At 35.1% G+C, this 19,375-nt stretch overlaps 1 protein-coding gene across 3 annotated transcripts in view; it reads left to right on the top strand.

Moving 5' to 3' along the window:
• Nucleotides 1-19,375, top strand: part of IMMP2L (inner mitochondrial membrane peptidase subunit 2) — an 867,031-nt gene that overhangs the window by 645,402 nt on the left and 202,254 nt on the right. For all 3 annotated transcript variants that reach the window (XM_059171589.1, XM_059171592.1, XM_059171590.1), the window contains one exon: nucleotides 8,672-8,774. In XM_059171589.1, the coding sequence (XP_059027572.1) occupies nucleotides 8,672-8,774 (103 nt within the window). The remainder of the gene's footprint in view (nucleotides 1-8,671; nucleotides 8,775-19,375) is intronic.

Genomic DNA, 19,375 nt, shown 5'->3' with positions numbered 1-19,375 from the left:
CACTAAAAAAATTCTTGGCTGTACTAAGAGCATTCATATTAAATTTACAAAATTAATTCCATAACTTTATTGTGAATCTGTATAAACCTTATTTCTTGTTTAAATGAACTAAATAGATTTGCTCTAATCACCTAGCAACAATCTGCAGTCTATTTAGAGAATGACATTTCATTTTTTTTCCCCCACTGAAAAGATGTTAAGACCTATTCTTTGGAATCTCAAATAGTTATGATCTATGGTGCAGTGGAAAGGAAATTATAGAATCTGGTTTATATAGTCTTTTATCTGCCACTAACTAGGTGACTTCACCTAAATGCTTTTTGCCTCTACTTTATGTGTACCAAGAGGAGTTTTATTAGATCATTGCTGGTATCTTTCCAACTGTGATCTTAAGAAGTGTCCTCCTTACAGGTAGCTCTAGGTGATTCAACATCCTAGAAATATTATCACCTAATTTGCTTAAATTCACCCTCTATTAATTACACACATTTTTAAAATTACATGCCATTTCTAATTCAATATAAGCTCCAAGGGAAGAGTATTGAGTCTCCATACCTTAGCATTTTTCTACTAAGCAAATATAACAATTGGTAGCATTTAAAGTTAGAAGAGAGAACGGATATATGGAACAGTATTAAAGCTTACCATGTTGTTAGAGCAGAGATCCTTTGACATTCTAGAATATTGACCCTGACCATGGATTTTAATTAAACAAAATTTAACTTTACTCATGAAAGAGTTTTAAGCTCACTTCCTCCTTAAAATCTTTCTATAGGATAAAGTAAGCTTCAGTGGTTTCCGGATCAGGTCCTATAAACACTTTAATCTTATCATACAGACCTGATTTCATTTTGTCTGAGTGCTAATGATTTATCATTTTATTATGATTAGCAAATTCTTGGTAGCCTTTTGTTTTATGTGTCTATTTTATGAGCAGCATGTAGCTATAATTTTTACATAGTTGGTCAATAATTTTTTTCAGTTAGCTATATTAGTTCACCTACTTTTATTATGCTTAATGATATACTTAAATTCCATCTTATTTTGTGCTTTCTATTGATCCTGCCTTTCCTACTTACTTTTTAATTTTCTGCATTCTTTTGCATTAACTGAGATTTTTAGAAAATATTGATTTATTTTAGAGAGAGAGAGCATGCAAGAGTCAAGGGGAGAGGCAGACGGAGAGAATCTTCAAGCATACTCCCCACTGAGTGTGGAGCCTGACATGGGGCTCCATCTCACGAACCATGAGAGCATGACCTGAGCGTAAACCAAGAGTCTGAAGCCTAACCATTTGAGCCATCCAGGGGCCCCTGCATTAACTGGGATTTTTAAATTCTATTTTTGGTCTACTGGTTGGGGAGTTATAAACTACATTTCTGCTATGATTCCTAAAATTATTTAAATCCATACCAAACAAAGTCCAATGATAATAAATATCTCTATTCTTCACTAGAAAAATTCAAAAACCTTAGAAAAATTTATTTCCCTTTCCTCCTTTTCCGCGTGTTATTCGTATAAGTTGTCACATGGTAATAGAGTGAGAGGATGGGGTGGACAGTGGGGGAAGAAGAGAGAGAGATCACTCTAGCTTTTTCTAGTCCTTTCTTATAAGGGTACTAATTCTCTTGTGAAGGCCCTACCCCTCTGTCCCCATCTAAACCTCTCTCTCAAAGGCTCCATCTCCATGTGGGAAGTAGGGCTTCAACATATGAATTCTGAGGGGACATAACTTAGTCCATAGCACAAGGTAATTCAGTTAAGAAAAAATCCTTTTTAAAAAATGGAATTAGAAATGTGGCTATTCATTTGCAAGAAGAAAAGAAAGAAAGAAAAGAATAACTAAGCTTGAACTTTCTTTTGTGCCTTATTTTTTAAAAAGGCATAAAACTAGAAAGGTAGAAGAAAAAAATAGAAAAAAAAATTTTGTGACTTTGGATTAGGCAAAGATTTTTTATGGCATAAAACATATTATAAAAGAAAAAAATTACTAAATAAACCTCATGAAAATTATAAATGCTTGTTCTTTGTAGAAAACTGTTAAGAAAACAAAAAAAATGCCACAGATTAGGAGAAAATAATTACAAAAATATAAATCTGATAAGAGTTATATCCAGAGTATATAAAGAAGTTATATAACTCAGTAATAAGAAGCAAACCACTGAATTTCATTTTTCAAAGCTTTAATAATTCACCAAAGAAGAAAGCAAACGACAAATACATACTCAGAAGTATTAGTCATTAGGGAAAAGACAGGTTATCATTCAGTTACCAGATAGCCCAACCATTTCACTTATAGATACTTGTCCACATAAATATATATGCTGAAATATTCACAGCTGCTTTGTTGATGATAGCCAAAAACTGGCAATAGCCCAAGTGTCCATGAACTATTGCTTGATAAACCAACTGTATATCTATATATTGTTAAGAAAAAAATGGTATCAAATTTCTAATACATGCACTATCATAAATTGATCCCAAAAGCATTAGACTACTTTAAACAAGCCAGAAATAAAATAATGCATGCTGAGTGATATCATTTGTGGGAAAGTCTAGAAAGGCAAGACTGTAGGGATAGGAGCAGCTCAGTCCAGTTACCTGGATCCAAGGATGTTAGTGAGGGCAGAGATGCCTGCTGAAGGGTATGAGGAAACTTTGTCGGATGATTCGAGTGTTTTATATACCTTGATCTAGTGATTATATGATTGTATCAATTGCTAAACCTCACTGAATTGTATACTTAACATGACTGGGTTACCCTAGTGTGGAAACTCTCCTGTTAGTTTGGAGATAATCTGCCCTTTTATCCTCTGGCAGCATCTCAGAAATTTGGGGAGGCAAGAGGGTCTTTAGAGTTTTACAAATTCCTTACATTGTATCAAGGTGTGATTTCTTCATTTTCTTATTTTTCTTGTGGTTGGTTCACTTTGCAGACTCTTTGAATTTATGCTTTCATCGATTTTGAAAAGTTCTCTACCACTATCTCTTTAAATATTGCCTTTCCTTGTTTTCTTTTATTCTCTTCCTTTGGGACTCTGATTACACTTAGGTTACATTTCCCAATAATGTCCTCTATGTCTCATAACATCTCTTCTATTTTATTTCTTTACCTCTCTGTTCTAAATTCTAAATAACCTTTTCTTTAGCTTTTAGGAATCTGCTTTTTGCCCACCTCCAATTCAATTACATACAGTTATATACAGTTGACCCGTGAATAACATGGATTTGACTTGGCTGGGTCCATTTATATGTGAATTTCTTTTGATAAACAGGGTACACTACTATAAATGTATTTTCTCTTCACGATTTTATTTTTTTTTAAGATTTTATTTATTTATTTGACATTCAGAGATCACAAGTAGGCAGAGAGGCAGGCAGAGAGAGAGGAGGAAACAAACAGGCTCCCTGCTGAGCAGAGAGCCCCATGCGGGGCTCAATCCCAGGACCCTGGGACCATGACCCAAGCTGAAGGCAGAGGCTTTAACCCACTGAGCCACCCAGGCACCCCCATTATGATTTCTTAATAATGTTTCCTTTTCTCTAGCTTACTCTGTTGTAGGGATACAGTGTGAAATACATATAACAAAAAAAGGGTGAGTTGACTGCTTATGTTATCAGAAAGGTTTTTGGTCAATAGTAGCTATTAAGTTTTAGGGGGGTCGAAAATTTTACGAGTATTTTCTACTGCACTGGGGGGTCAGCACCCAGCCCCCACATTGTTCAAGGGTCCACTGTATTTTAAAAATTAGGAGTTCTATTTGATTCTTTTTCAAACGTCTGCCCTTAAAAGTAGGGTACTGTTTCTTGCTCACATTTTTAAAAGTTCCCTTTTTAATTCTTTTTAAAGATTTTATTTATTTATTTGAGACAGAGATCACAAGTAGGCAGAGAAGCAGGCAGAGAGAGGAGGAAGTAGGCTCCCTGCTGAGCAGAAAGCCCAATGTAAGACTCGATCCCCGGACCCTGGGATCATGACCTGAGCTGAAGGCAGAGGCTTTAACCCACTGAGCCACCCAGGTGCCCCCCCCCCCTTTTAATTCTTAAAAAAGTACTGAGATATGCATAATTTGTATTCTGTGTCTGATAAATCCAGTATTTTAAGTCCCTGGGGATCTAATTCTGCTGTTTATTGTTTGCCTTGACTCATTAATACTGGCTGTTTCCTTTTGAGTTGTGTTATTTTGGATGATGAGCTCTTACTGGCTGGGACTTAACTATAGAAAACCTGAAAACTCTGAAATGAACGATTTTTCTTGAAGAGACTCATATTTCCTTCTGCCAGATTCCTGGGGCCAATTAAAGTTAATTCTTAATTTCCTTAGACCACACAAGCAGTGTGAATTTGAACCCCAATCTCATCTGCAAGCAGGATATGGATTCTCAAGGGAGAATTATTGTCTCTTCTAGATGCCAATCCTTGGTAGACAAGTATCCTTGTTTTCCTTTCCTGATGGTAGATTTTTTTTTTTTTTTCTATTCTAGTCTATTAGTGATGATGATGATAATAGAGATCTCATTCCAGTTCCTGATATTGCTAAGTCCTGAAAGTCCCTTCAGGATAATGAAAACCAGGGGTCTAGGATTCAGGGAGCAGCAAACATATTCAGGGAAGCCACTACTTTGGACAATGAGAATAATCAATATAATTGTTTGAAAAATAAAGAAACAAAAATACTTAACAAATCATGAATTATTAATACTAATTATACAAGTTAAGAATGTGTATGTATTTGTGTGTCTATTTGGAAAATACTTTAAATACAATTTTTTTTTCCTTCTTGTAGTATCTGGGCTTATATTGATAATTTTGTATTCAACTGATGACACTCAAAAGACTCTGAAATTTTTTAAAAAATGTTTTCAAGGTCAAATCAAATTGGAGGCAATCATTCTTCATTCCATTTATAAGACCTAGTAACTTGTCTTGGTAAAGCTAGTACTAAAAATGCCTCTTTGTAGACAGGTAGTTAAAATACCATACAGAACTCATTTTTGACTGTCAAACCAAAATTATTTGCAAGCCATAGATACATACAACCTTGTATGCTGACACCTCACTTAACTGTTAAATCACCTGAAAGATTATCTTGTCTTTCTTTTATGTGAATTCAGAAGCACAAAGCTATTTAAAATTCCTTCTCCAGAGGAATTCTATTAGGAGTATTATATTTCTTTGGCAGTCCTAAAAGAAACCAGCTCGATATTTTAGCATCATATTTTTTAAAGCTACTTTGGTTATTTTTTTAAAAAGTTAGACTGGAACCTGAGAAATATGCACTATGCAAATGAAATGAATTTTATCAGAGTTTTACAGCTCAAAGTGTTCTTTCACACCTGTTTGGTATCAAGGTAAACCACTCCTATTAGCACTGTGACATTCAAAAATGCAAGTGATTAGTAAGTGAAAACCCAAATAGATTGTGTTTTCACCTACTACTCTCTGCATCTTTAAATATGCACAAGCAGATTGTGTTTTCCCATATAAGTTTTAGAAACCCCAGAAGAGCATATGAATCAAGAGAAAAAAAAAAGATTTATTGTAAGATTAAAAAATAGTCTGTAGTCACAGTGCAACTGTGGGCGAAAGAAATTATTGAGACATAGCTCAGGTAATTTTAAGAGACTGATGCTAATAGATAGTGGAGGCTGAATACATTCTGAATTATGAAAAGAAAAAACAGTGGACAACAGAAGACAATAGCAATGATAACTACCACTTATTGGGTTCTTACTATATCCGAAATATATGGGTGCCTAAAAACAGTCTCTACTATATGAGAATCCATTTGTCAAGTGTTTAATACATAACACTTTATTCATGGAACAACGTTTTGAGTTAGGTACCATTATTTGCTCTGTTCTTCAAATGAGAACACTGACAGAATTACATCAACTTTCTCAAGGTCACGTGAACTTGAAAGTGTTCAGTCAAACAGAGAAGCCAAAAGAGGCTGATTGCAGAGACTATGCTCTCTTAGTGACCTCTCCAGTATATTCTCATTTAACCACTGACTTCATCTCAACCCAGTTGGGGTATGTCTTATTCATCCTATTTTAAAGATAGACTGATGGAGGTAAACGCTAAGTGACTTTCACAAGATTACTTATGAGTTCTAGTAGCAAGATAACTAGTTTAGTCTGGTTTCAGATTCTGAACTTTCCATCCTATTAATCTGCCTTTGTTATGGTATTTTTTATTCTTCAGTTATTCAGTCATTTGGTCATTTATTTAACAAATATCTGTAGAACTCTTTGTAGAATGCTTTCTTCTGGGCTCTGGGGATACAAAGAAAGTGAACAAGAAAGGCAAAGTTCCAAAGTTGACATTCTAGTTGGTGGGGTGGGGGTGGAGAGGTGGGGGGGGGAGGTGGGGGGGTTGGGGGATAAGGATGGGCAATAAACAAAAGAACAATAAGTGAATGTCTAGTGTTAGTAGTTGCAGTGAAGAAAAATAAGGCATTATAAGAGGCTAGAAAATGATGGGACGTTGGGTGTATTCAGATTTTTTAGGTAAGATGGTCAATGCAAGGAAATGTGTAACTGTCACTGGTAATTTTATAATACTGTCATTTTCTATCACAAGTATCTTGACTCCCTGGTTCATATGACATTGAAACTGAATCTGAGTTTTATATCAGTCTTCTTGTTTCCAGAAGAATATGTTTGACTTAACATCTACCATTTCATTACAGAGATGGTTTTATACTGGTTTTATTTCATAATTCTGCTTGAAGAGACAAAATGAGTAATTGTTTTCTTTCTAAATATCCAAAATAACCAGCATAATAAGGTGAACAAATGTTTGGACTTAATAGGAAAGTGTGCCTTGCCAACAATTAAGTAAAAGGGTCTTCTCTGGTCATTAACACTTGATGTGGGATATTAGTTCTTAGAGACAATCTCATGATAAAAGCAGTAGTGATGTCAAGAACTAATTGACAGATTTTAATTGAAGAACTCTTGTATTACAGAGTATATGATGGTGAGATGTGTTCAACTTGTTTTCGCTTTTCTTTAGAAAGCTGAAACTCTTCTTCCCAGTAGTAATTAAAAATAAACGGCAGTCATTAACTTACTGTGGGCTTCTAATGGCCACAACATTGCTTCCTTGCATGAATGATTTACTGATTTCAAGCAAAGTAATTCAACACTGAAGTTATCTTGAAAATTAAAAACCATTCTAGATAATGAATAGTTTTAATTTCTATAGCACCAATTTATGTGTAGACTTCTTCTTCTTTTTTTTTTAATGCATTCTTTTGGACACATACAGCTTCCTAACTAACAAAAATGGTCTGAAAGGGATTCTATACCAAAGAATAGCTCACAAACCTCAGTGTCTATGCTTAGTTCTGTAGACTTAAGGTGACATTCACTCATTCATTCATTCAACCAACATTTATGGAGAAGCTTTTTTAGGCTAGGCATTTTCCCAAATGCTTTGGGAAGTAAAAAACAAAACAAAACAAAACAAAAAGTCTCTGTCCTCAGAAGAATTTATTATTATAGAATTGGTTAATATTTTATTCTAATCTTGTTCCTTTTATTAAATTTATTTAACCATTCCCATGTTGTAGAATATTTAGGAAATATGTATATGATATTAAAAAGCTTGTGTTAAAAAAAAAAAAAAAAAAGCTTGTGTTGAGGATGTGAGGGAGATCTGGCTGCAATATCTGTGACCCCATTGATCGCCAGGGTCGATTCAGCTGATCTGGCTGGCTAGGCGGGTGTCCCTTTCCTCCCTCGCTGCTCCCTCCTGACAAGTGCTACTTGCTCTGTGGAAGAGAAGGACCTTTCCCAATAGAGGAGCACTGTTCTTTGGTCAAGAGTATGAGATTCCCCTGCTAAAACCTGCAAAGGAGCTGCCCAGGTCCATTTGTAGAACGTAAGGTAGTTAAGCTTCCAAGACTCCAGACACATCCAAATAGGGCACTGCAGCTGGCAGTCTGTCTGTCTTTAAAAAAAAAAAAAGTTTGCGTTGAATATTCCTGATGATAAATATTTATTCACATTCCTCATTATTTCTTTGGAATAGATTTCTACAAAACAGTGTAATAATTAGGTTAAAGGCATGTACATTTTAGTCTCTTCACAAATTTGATGAAAATCAGTCCCAAATTGCAAAATAGGAAAAAAGGTTGTATCATTTTATATTGCCACCAACACTGTATGAGATAGCCTTTCCTTATTCCATTTCCTTGTCAACCTTAAGAATATACAATGTTCCTGGGGACCTGGGTGACTTGTCAGTTGAGCATCTAACTTTTGATTTTTGCTCAGGTCATGATCTCTGGGTCCTGGGATGGAACCTTGCGTTGGCTCCACACTCTGTAGGGAGTCTGTTTGAGGATTCTCTCTCATTTTCCCTCTGTCCCCCCAATAGTATTTGGTGCTTCTGCTTTATATTTTACCAACCTTTTTACCTAGAGAAAAGTGGAAAAAAAAGTGAGAAAAGTAAAAAGTGAAAAAAAAATACTGTGCATAGGTTTTACAAGGTCCTAACCCAATGTTACTTAAAAAAGAAGTTATAGAGTAGCTTCATGGTTCATCTGTAATTATCTGTTGCATCTTTGCAACAGCATTTTTGCCCTTTATTTCTTTTTATGCTCAACTACTTATACTTTCTGTTCTTATCTCAGTGGTTATGTATGTTGTTTATTTCTAGAACCATCGGACATAAAAATCGGTATGTCAAAGTTCCCCGGGGTCACATCTGGGTTGAAGGTGATCATCACGGACACAGTTTTGACAGTAATTCTTTTGGGCCGGTAAGTCAACTTATTGCATGCTAATAATTGGATACACATAAGAACAAACTTATGTCAGGTGGGTTGCTGAGGTAATCCAGCCAAGACTGTGAATTGTGTAGTGAAGCAGTTTATATTTGAAAAGTTCCTTTAAAAAAAAAAAAAAAATATATATATATATATATATATTTTTTTTTTAATTTATTTGATATACAGAGATCACAAGTAGGCAGAGAGAGAGGAGGAAGCAGGCTCCCTGCTGAGCAGAGAGCCTGATGCGGGCTAGATCCCAGGACTCTGGGATCATGACCTGAGCCGAAGGCAGAGGCTTAACTCACTGAGCCACCCAGGCGCCCTGAAAAGTTCCTTTCAAATATTATATAAATAATATAAACTGTGAGGGGGTGAGTGTGTGTGTGTGTGTTTCATGGAAAAGAACTTAGATCCTTTAATAAAGTACTGAAGATGGTTTCCACTGGCTAACTAAATCCCAGTAGGAAGTTCTAGGTTTTTTTTTCTCCACAGAAACACTGTGCTTTATGTTTCCAGTTAGTGTTTAATAGATACAATGTGTAAAAGACCTATATGCATCAATTTTCTATATTTGTCAAAAATGCAGGTATGTGGAAATCATATTGGTAAGTCCCATTTTGTTCACAATTAATAACAAATGTGCACACTCATTATGCCTTGTTTATATTCTACGAAATATGTGATTAAACTGATATTTTGTCATTGTTTTCATTTTGAATGCTTATGGAAGTTCTCTGTGAACTCCTGAAATAAAGCATCATATAAAGTGCAGAATATTTTAGTTAGTAGAAACTGACTTCTAGTTACCTAGGTCTGTTTAAAAACTTGGGTCTTGAGCTCATTAGATTTTTCTATAGCTAGACCCATCTATACTTGTTATGTATGTGTAAATTAATATCGAGCATGTTCAGCTATGTTTGCAAAAACGATCACCCCCCTGTTTTTGTCTAAAACTAAATAGTGGTCTATGAAACAATTTCTATCACGTATTATGAGTGAACACTATTATTGTCACTAGAGGAGCAGTCACATTGACTTACCTTTGGCTAAAAGAACAGTAAGAGAGGTGGGTTTGGATGGGTGTTATATGGATAAGTGGAAGAAAACTTTATATGAGATTACTCCTACTTCTTTTTGGAGGTAGGGTTTGCAGTGATGATAATAAAATCTTCTAAGGCCTTTTTTGCATTTTAAAGCAAAATTTTTGCTTTTAATTATTATAAAAATGCAATTTATTCTTCTTAGGGTATATCAAAGATGGGATGAACAGATTGGAAATGTTGTAGGTCATTTAGGGTGTAATAGAAGTGACTTGGGAAAAAATTTAGTAGCAACTTAAAAGTAAAAATAAATCATCTAAAAGAAGTTTTATTTCTCTCTCATCAATGAGATTAAATCTCTTGAGTGTATCGTGTTGTTGGCCAAATCCACATTAAAATTTTGGTTAACTTTGGTTTGGGTTTTAATTCAATAGGATATTGACTCTGAAATTAAGTGTTAAAATTATTGTGTTTTATTATCAGGTGTGAGGTGTGTGGTGAATAATTAGGTACTCATAATAAAGTCCTGAAGTTTGAGATTGCTTTGCATTTTCTTTATGAATAAATAAAGCCAATACAATATTGCTTATATAACTAATATTATTGTCAATCTATCATACTCCGTATGCTTCTTACTTGGGAGAGAAAATGATAGAGTTGATAGCCAGAATACTGAGAATTGCCTATAACCCTCAGTGTAATGATCTTTAAAAGAAAGAGAAAGTGGGGCACCTGGGTGGCTCATTTGGTTAAGCGTGGGACTCTTGAGTTTCCTCAGGTCATGATCTCAGGATCTTGAGACTGAGCCCACATTGGGCTCCTAGTGTAGAGTCTGCTTAAGATTCTCCCTCTACCCCTCCGTCTGCCCCTCCCCCTGCTCGAGTGCATGTACTCTCTCTCTAAAAATAGATAGATAAATGCATAAATAGAGAAAGTAAGAACCATTATGAAGGATCCCATTTTTTTATTATAATAAGAATCTACAGTATGCAAAACATTGACAGATAGATTGTGTGCAGCCTTTTAATGCCATTTGGCTAAAATTGTGTTTTTAAATGAAGTCTACTTGTTCAATATAATATGACTGGTACAAGATTCTGAGGCACAAAACCATTGTGAAATTTAGCAGTTGTTTTCCTTTCTTTTTAATTGTTATAAACAAACAAACATTAAGTCCCTTGGTTCATGGGGTGGGCTAAGCGATCAATGTCCATTCACTTAACTAGTTTTATTTTAATTTGTCAAAATTAAGTGAAGAACCTTTCTAGGATGAAGGAAAACATTTGTCATGTCCTGTATAAAGCTATTTGTATCTAATGAGTTACAGTAAATCTTTTTTTTTTTTTTTTTTACTTTTACAATGAACTCTTCTGTTTTGTGTACCAATAGCATTTATGACTAGGAAAATTATTAATATTGATGCTCCCAAGCACATCTTAAAAGGACAAAAGGGGAAACAAGTGAAATAAAATGCACAATCCTCATTTAAAGCTAAATTGTGATATTGTGAAATCACTGTGACAATAGAGTATAGAGTTTTCTTGCTGCATTTAAAAATATATATATTTTATTGATTTATTTGTTGTTTATTTATGTGAGAGAGTGAGATCATGAGTGGGGAGAGGGAGAGGGAAAGAGAGAATCTCAAGCAGACTCCACACTGAGCATGGAGAGCCATACAGGGCTGGATCCCAGGATCATGACCTGAGCCAAAACTGAGTCAGGCACTTAACCAACTGAGCCACCCAGATACCCCTCTGATTCCATTTTTGATTAATAAATGGTTATTGGAATATTTTGGTGATTATTTTAAAGTTTTTATAATTCTAAAAAATAAAAAATAAGATTCGGTAATTCTTAAAAACTAAAATAATTCTGAATTTTAAAATTCATACATACTTGAAAATTATTATATTTTTCCAATAATTCTAAGTTGCATTTTTTGGGTATCATTCAGTGTACTTGAGGGTCATATGTAGAAGGTCCATCAGTAAGCTCTAGGCTTTCTGGATGGTTGATTCATTTCTCCCCTTGGAAGGAGGGAATGCATATGTTTTTGATGTAAACAATCCATCTTAGGGCAGGCAGGATTGTCTCTGATATGCTTATCTTGACTTTTTGGAAACTGGTTGAAGTCTTTATCCTTCATTTGCCTCCCAAATAATTACAGAAATGTATCCAAATAGTTTTACATGCTTTAACTCTTTAAATAATAATTATACTCTGTAATAGAATTTACCTAGTTTGTTTTAAATTTTGACCTACTAGAAATCATAATGGAGCTGACTCTTTCCGTATTCAGGTAGACTTTTGCTTGAAATCTAAAGAAGAATAAGAAAGAATGTCTCATTCTGGTGTTTTTCTACTTTGCTTTACTATTTCTTATTTATTCTTTAACATTTCAATTTGCTTTTCTGATTTGTTTTATTGCCACTCTATGGATGCTTTCAAGAGGGAATGAAATAGTTATGAGTAAAAGATGAATAATGGATTATGAATTTAAAGATAGCAATATTGATATAGCAATAGAGTACATACAGTAGAAAAGATTTAACAGCTATAATTTTAAATTATAGAGAATGACATTATAAAAAGAAACAGAAAATCAGATAATTTTGGTTATGGACCTCATCAATCAATTACCTTGTATGGGTCTACATTTCCTCATGTATAAAAGGAAGAGTTTTTTCTTCTCTGAATCCATCTTAAATAAATAAATAATAAAAGTATGTATTTTATCTCAATGAGTGATAAAATTTATTTAACTGTACTCCTATGATATATATAATCCAAAGACACATCATCACAATTTTAGTAAACATCCTCAACAACCTAAAATAAGAGAGTATCTAAAGTGTGGTTCATTCAGAGGTTGAAATATTGGGCAGTCATTAAAAATTATATTTGTGACATTCATGACATAATGTTCATGGTATTGTTTTAAGTAAAAGCATTATAGAGCAAAATATACAACTTGTGTTAATTGTCTCCAGATGTTGACTATGGTTGATTCTTTTTTATATCTTTGTACTTTTTCTTTGTTTTAAGATTTGCAGCCAGTTTTTATTTTTATTTTTTATTTTTGTTTTTAATTTATTTGATAGAGAGAGACACAGAGAGAGAGAGGGAACACAAGCAGGGAGAGTGGGAGAGGGAGAAGCAGGCTTCCCGCCTAGCAGGAACCCAATGCTGGGCTCAATCCCAGGACCCTGGGATCATGACCTGAACTGAAGGCAGAACCTTAAGGACTGAGCCACACAGGTGCCCCTTTATTATTTTTATAATTAAAAAAATAATAATTCTTTTAGAAAGTAAGATAAAGGCATTTAAAGTAAATGACTTCTAAGTTTCATTCTCACTCTTAAGTTTTATAAATATGTTGATGGTTTTATGACCGGCGGGAAAAATATCACATATATCACTAGGTAGGAAATGTTTCAATCATGAAAAATATCTCTGTGGACTATCTTCATGCTAAACCTCTTGAATACATCATCATAACACAAAGATAGAAAATGTCCTATCTTATAATATAGATTCCCTAAGGTATGACTTTAGCTTAGATTTCTAGTGTGAGAAAGAGCTTCTATAAATTTCCTCTAAAACTATGATAATTATCTAGAAGTGTTTTCCAGTTACGTTGTTTTACTGGGTTATAGATTAAAAGTATCTGATGACTCTGGTATTCTGGTATATGATTGCTTAGAATATTTGATAAGCTCTTCTCTTACCAATTCTTTTGTTCTATGAAATTAGTGTCTTTCTCTTTGCCATCCCTACTTCCATGTAGAAACTATTAAGACACTTTCTCCTGTAGCCATGTTGTTGTTCTTTGTAAGCACGCAGAAGTAACTGATTATCATCGATATTGATGAATTTTCTGCTTGCTTTAAAATGAAAGTGCATTGGGGCCCCTGGGTGGCTCAGTCTGTTAAGTGTCTGCCTTTGGCTCAGGTCATGATCACACTCCTGGGGTCCCTGTGTTGGGCTCCATGCTCATTGGAGAGTCTGCCTCTCCCTTTCCCTCTGCTCTTCCCTCTGCTCCTCCCTCTGCTCTTCCCCCTGCTCATGCTTTCTTTCTGTCTCTCAAAATAAGTAAAATCTTTTTTAAAAACTTAAAAATGAAAGCACATTAAAATCAAGTATTTGTGTGTATACATGCATAGTTGTGAATATTCACATAGTAATTTTTAACTATTTCAGATTCGCCGATTTTCGTCAGTTAAAAATGCATATGGCATTTCATTCTTTCATTTACTATATTCTTCTCAGTACTTATATTTGAAATATCCTCATAACTATTCATTCCTTGTTGGTGAAAACACAAAGGTGACTCCTGCCATGTCTTCCACTGGGTTCATACATTTTCTCTCTTTGATGTTTTTCTTTCATTCCATCTAGCTCTAAGTCACAAGCCACTGAGATCCTCTCACTGTTTGCTAAATAGTGATTTCTTGTAAGGCATATATGTTATAATTCTAGTTACTTAGTATCTAAATCAAATAATTCATTTTTACTTCATTGAGCAAAGAACGTTAGAAAAAGAACTTTGGGCTTAAACATTTCAAGGCAAAGATAACCTTTCCAGAAACGTATAAAAGTGTTTTGATTTTTGGGTTTGTGATCATAGTGTCACCTTGTGAACAATTTGTGTGCAGGTACCATGAAGCAGAACTGAACAATTTGGATGTAGAAACTATGCATGATATACTGCCTTTATCTGAGAAGGGAAACTGCAAGTTGTACTAAGTATGAATTCTTTTTAGTTCCAAGTCATTTGGAAAATGGCTAACCTAAGAAAATCATGGATACCTAATTAAATAAAATATTAACCCCCTAGAATGTTTCTTGAAGGAAATATACCTAACAGGAAATTACAGTTTTAGAATAAATGAGGAGTAGAAATATTTCTTATTAATTAAGTGAACAGATTGTCTACAAATGATGATATATAAGCAATAATTGAAAGGAAGATTAAAATTCCATAGAATTTCCTTTGAACCTAATGAAGATCAAAGTGTTTTACTTTTTAAAAAAAGGTAGTGAAGGGGTGCCTGGGTGGCTCAGTCGGTTAAGCATCTGCCTTCAGCTTAGGCCATGATCTGAGCCTTTGAGTCGGGCTCTCTGCTCGGTGGAGAGCCTGCTTCTCCCTTTCCTCTGCCTGCTGCTTTGCCTGATTGTGCTCTCTCTGTCTCTCTGTCAAATGAATAAATAAAATCTTTTTTAAAAAAAATTGAAAAATTTTAAGAGCTAGTGAAAAAGTAAAGAAAATGAACAAAGTTTGTATTTTTACGTTATACAAGTCTTTCTGTTAAGTTGTCAAGGCACACTTTGAGCATCTATTATTTGTCCACATTTGATTTTGGCCTGGATTCTGTTGGCTAGAATGGACCAGGAGAAATGAGGATTGGCTGACCAGACATGGGCTGCTAGATTAGGTAGTACATGTGGAAAATGAACATTTTAAGAGGTTTACTATCTAGTCATGCCTGTTTTTAACTTTTCCTCTACACTACACATTTTTGGTAAAAGAGAAATACGGTATGTGATTAGGGCAGCAAAACAGGATTCTTGGAGATGCAAGAAAGCTGAAAGAAAGATAATAGGTAGGGACATTTTTATATTTTTGAGAGCACAGGACAAAGTGGGGAATTGGGATGGAATCTGGGGTTTACAATGTCCGGAGTTTCTAAGGACCGGGATCCAAGTCCTGCATAATAAGGAGCACGTTGAACTTGCGGGTCTCCCCAGACCTTTGGTCTCTGTCATCAGGGATGCACTGATGCCTGGAAGGAGAAGGGATGAGAGTCAACAGATACAACAATGACTGAATTACAACTCCAATTTCAAGGAAGGATCTCTAGGGATGAGGCAGACAATCAGGCAGACACACACAGTGTAAGAGGTGCTCCAAGTCGGGGCACGACGGGGCCTCTTAGAGGAGTGGATGTTTGTGTACTAAAAATCCAGAAGAGAGAAAAAAAAAACCCAGAAAATTTCCTAGAAGGATTTAGTAGAACAGAGTGTTCTGAAATCTGTGAAATAATAACTGGTAAAATCTCGTGTTGCATAAAACACTTTAGATGCTGCATGTTTTGTGAATGAAGTGGTTTAGGCTTGGAGTGCTTAATTGGTTTCAGCTGCATTGAAAACACTCAGCTTATACAATACAGAATAATCTTATGGACGCAGGAAAATGAATTGACATTTCATTTTATTTATTGTTGAAGTGTAGCACTTTGCTTGTGTAAGTTCTCTTGAGCAGCTAGAGTAACTTTTCTTTAAAATCAGCCATTTTCCAATAAAGAAGAAGGTCATTAGATTGTGTTGACAGGATCCAAATAAAGTGTTCTATTCACACTTTCTTTGAAACATGTTGCTTAAACTTTAATTGGTGATGTTTTCTTGTAGTACATGCTTTTGTTCATTTAAAAATTTTGTTAGGAACTAAAATAATCTATATTTTATAGAAAAATAATGATTCTTAAGTGTTGTAGCTTCACATGTTCCTTTGGTTGTTTCTCACAATTCCCCTTAAACAATGCTGGAACGGAACAACTTCCCATTTTATTTAGAAATAATTTTCATTTGGCTGATGTCAACACAGGCATACATTTCATAAAAGTTCAAAGGCAGTTAAAGAAATGCCACTATAATTAAAATAACTGTATAACCAAAGATGGCCAAGAGTCAGTAAAGAGCCCGTTCTCTGGAGGAATATTCAAAACGGAGAAAGGCCTGTACAACGAAAGACAAACAAAAATCCCTTGAGATTAGTACTACTTTTAGTTGGATTTGTTACTGTACAGTTAGGACATCAAAATAAAATAGGATTTAAAAAAAGAGAGTATGGAAAGATGATGTCAACCAAAGATAGTGGTGAAGTAAATAATATCATCCTCTCATACACCCCACGGAGAACAGAGACAATCTGAGCTTCCATTTCTACCAAATCAAATTTTGCTTTCTGTCTTAATTATTCTGTTAGTGTGGAAATCATTTTCCACATGACTTCATTTTCAGATAGGAGAAATGTCAGCAGAATTGTCATTAGACTTCATTGCTATGGCAGATACCATTCCTTTGGGCTGTTTAGTTACAGAATTAAGCATGTTCATTTTATTAGAAATGTATATTTCCTGACAGTAGGTCAGGAGCCAAGATTTGGTGAAATCCATGCCGTGTTATTAATTTAGCAATTTTATAAGCTCTTAGAATTTTTTAAAGTGGAATTGAAACCTTTATCTTATTATTTGTGAGGCATAATTGGTGTTAGTCTGCATAACTGGTGTTTTCACAGAAAAATAAAATGGGAAATAGGAGGGGTCCAGAATAAAAGAAAAATCTGCTCTTGCGTAGTCTGGACAATAAAAGGAGAGAAAAAAAAACCTGCTATTAAATATAGTGTGATTCAAAGTTTGAGATTGAATTTCCTCTTTCAGTGAATATCTACTTATAAAATATTTACTGGGTAAATTTTTGCTCTGTACTTCTCTAAATACACAAACAACAAAACTATGTAAATGACTGTCTTTTGACTGAGATTCTGGGAGATAAGTTTCTTTGGAAGTTTTAAATTTTCTTAAAGCTTATAAGATAATCTTAAAAAAATGACTGTGTTTTGTGTCAGCATCTTATTGGCTATATTTATTAAAATGACTTGAAATAATTAAAAGATCAGTTTGATTGTCAGTGACTGGTGTGATTTTTTTCTGTGTGATAGAACCATATACGGAGCTGATAATGAATCACAGTAACCACAGTTTTAGATATTATTGACAGGAAGACCCATGGGGGGTTGTGGTATATTAAAATTTGTCAAACTTGGTGGATTGAGTGAGTGAAAGTACAGTTCTCTGATACAGTAGCCAGAATCGGAGCCGGGAGGAGTGTTCTACTGATGGGTTTTGGAGACCCTGTGTCATTTGCACCCAGTAAATGATTCCCAGTCCAGCAACTCCTGGATAATTCTGCTCCAGCCCATCCTGTCACTAAGAATTTTTCTGAGAAGAACTCTGATCACATCGTGCCACTTCTGAAAGCAGTTTCATCAGCCTACAGCACCTATCATAATTAATGAAGAAATATATTAGAAGTCTTTCCCTTTAAATCAGAAAGGAGGCAAGAAGGTCCAGCCCCACTGCTTCTTTTGAATGCTGCGCTAAAGGTCATTGCCAGCGCAGGTTAAGGCAAGAGAGAGAAATAAAGGATGTTGAGCTTGGAAAGGAGGGTTCCAAACTGTTTCCCCCCCTTTAGGATGTTATTATCTACTAAGAAAACCAAAGAAGGATCTGAAGAATTATCCAGACAGTCTTGCAAGTTTACTAGTAGGAGAGCTGTCACATACAATCATCAACCATGTGTAGACATCATCAACAAATAAAAAACATACCCTTAAAGAATTTTCCCTTTAAAATAGCAATAAAGAACTCAGGACAGTAGTTCCTTTTGGAAGAGGAGGGAGTGAATGTGATTGAGGAGGGGTGAACAGGGATAGCAAATTACTGGTACTGTCTTATCTCCTACATAGGGAGTAGGTAAATAGGTGCTAATGATGTTATGCTTTATGCCTTTTATGTTTGAAATATGATAGAATATTTTTACTATCTTTTAAATTTAAATTTTAGGTGGTTAACGTACAGTGCAATATTGGCTTCTGGAGTAGAATTCAGCAATTACTCACATACAACACCCAGTGCCCATTACAAGTGCCCTCCTTAATCCCCATCAGGCATGTAGCCCATCCCCCACCATCTGTACTCAGTTTGTACTCTGTAGTTAAGAAGTCGCTCACGACTTGTTTCCCTCTCTTCTTTTTTTTTCTTTTACCCCTTCCCATATGTTCATCTTTTTTCTTTCTTAAATTGCACATATGAGGAGCACCTGGGTGGCTCAGTGGGTTAAGCCTCTGCCTTCGGCTCAGGTCATGATCCCAGGGTCCTGGGATCGAGCCCCACATCGGGCTCTCTGCTCAGCAGGGAGCCTGCTTCCCTTCCTCTCTCTCTGCCTGCCTCTCTGCCTACTTGTGATCTCTTGTCTGTCAAATAAATAAATAAATAAATAAATAATTGCACATATGAGTGAAATCATATAGTACTGTCTTTCTCTAACTGACTTATTTCACTTAGTGTAATACACTCTAGCTCCATCCATATTGTTGCAAATGGCAAGATTTCATTCTTTCAATGGCTGAGCACTATTCCATTGTGTGTGTGTGTGTGTGTGTGTGTGTGTATCTATATCTATATCTGTCTCTATATCTATATATATCATCTGTATCCATTCATCAGTCAATGGACATTTGAGCTCTTTCCTTTATTTGGCTAATGTAGATGATGCTGCTATAAAGATCAGGGTCCATGTGTCCCTTCGAATCAGTATTTTGTATCCTTTGGGATGCCTACTATTGCACTTGCTGGATGGTGGGGTAGTTCTATTTTAACATTTTGGAGAAATTCCATCTTGTTCTCCAGAATGGCTGCACCAGCTTGCATTCCCATCAACAGTACAGGAGGGTTCCCTTTCTCTGCATCCTTGCCAAGAGCTGTT

Source organism: Mustela lutreola, chromosome 4 (assembly GCF_030435805.1).
Source record: "Mustela lutreola isolate mMusLut2 chromosome 4, mMusLut2.pri, whole genome shotgun sequence".
Taxonomy (NCBI): Eukaryota; Metazoa; Chordata; class Mammalia; order Carnivora; family Mustelidae; genus Mustela; species Mustela lutreola.
Note: the sequence above shows the minus strand (reverse complement) of the source record. Positions and strands in the feature narration are given on the sequence as shown.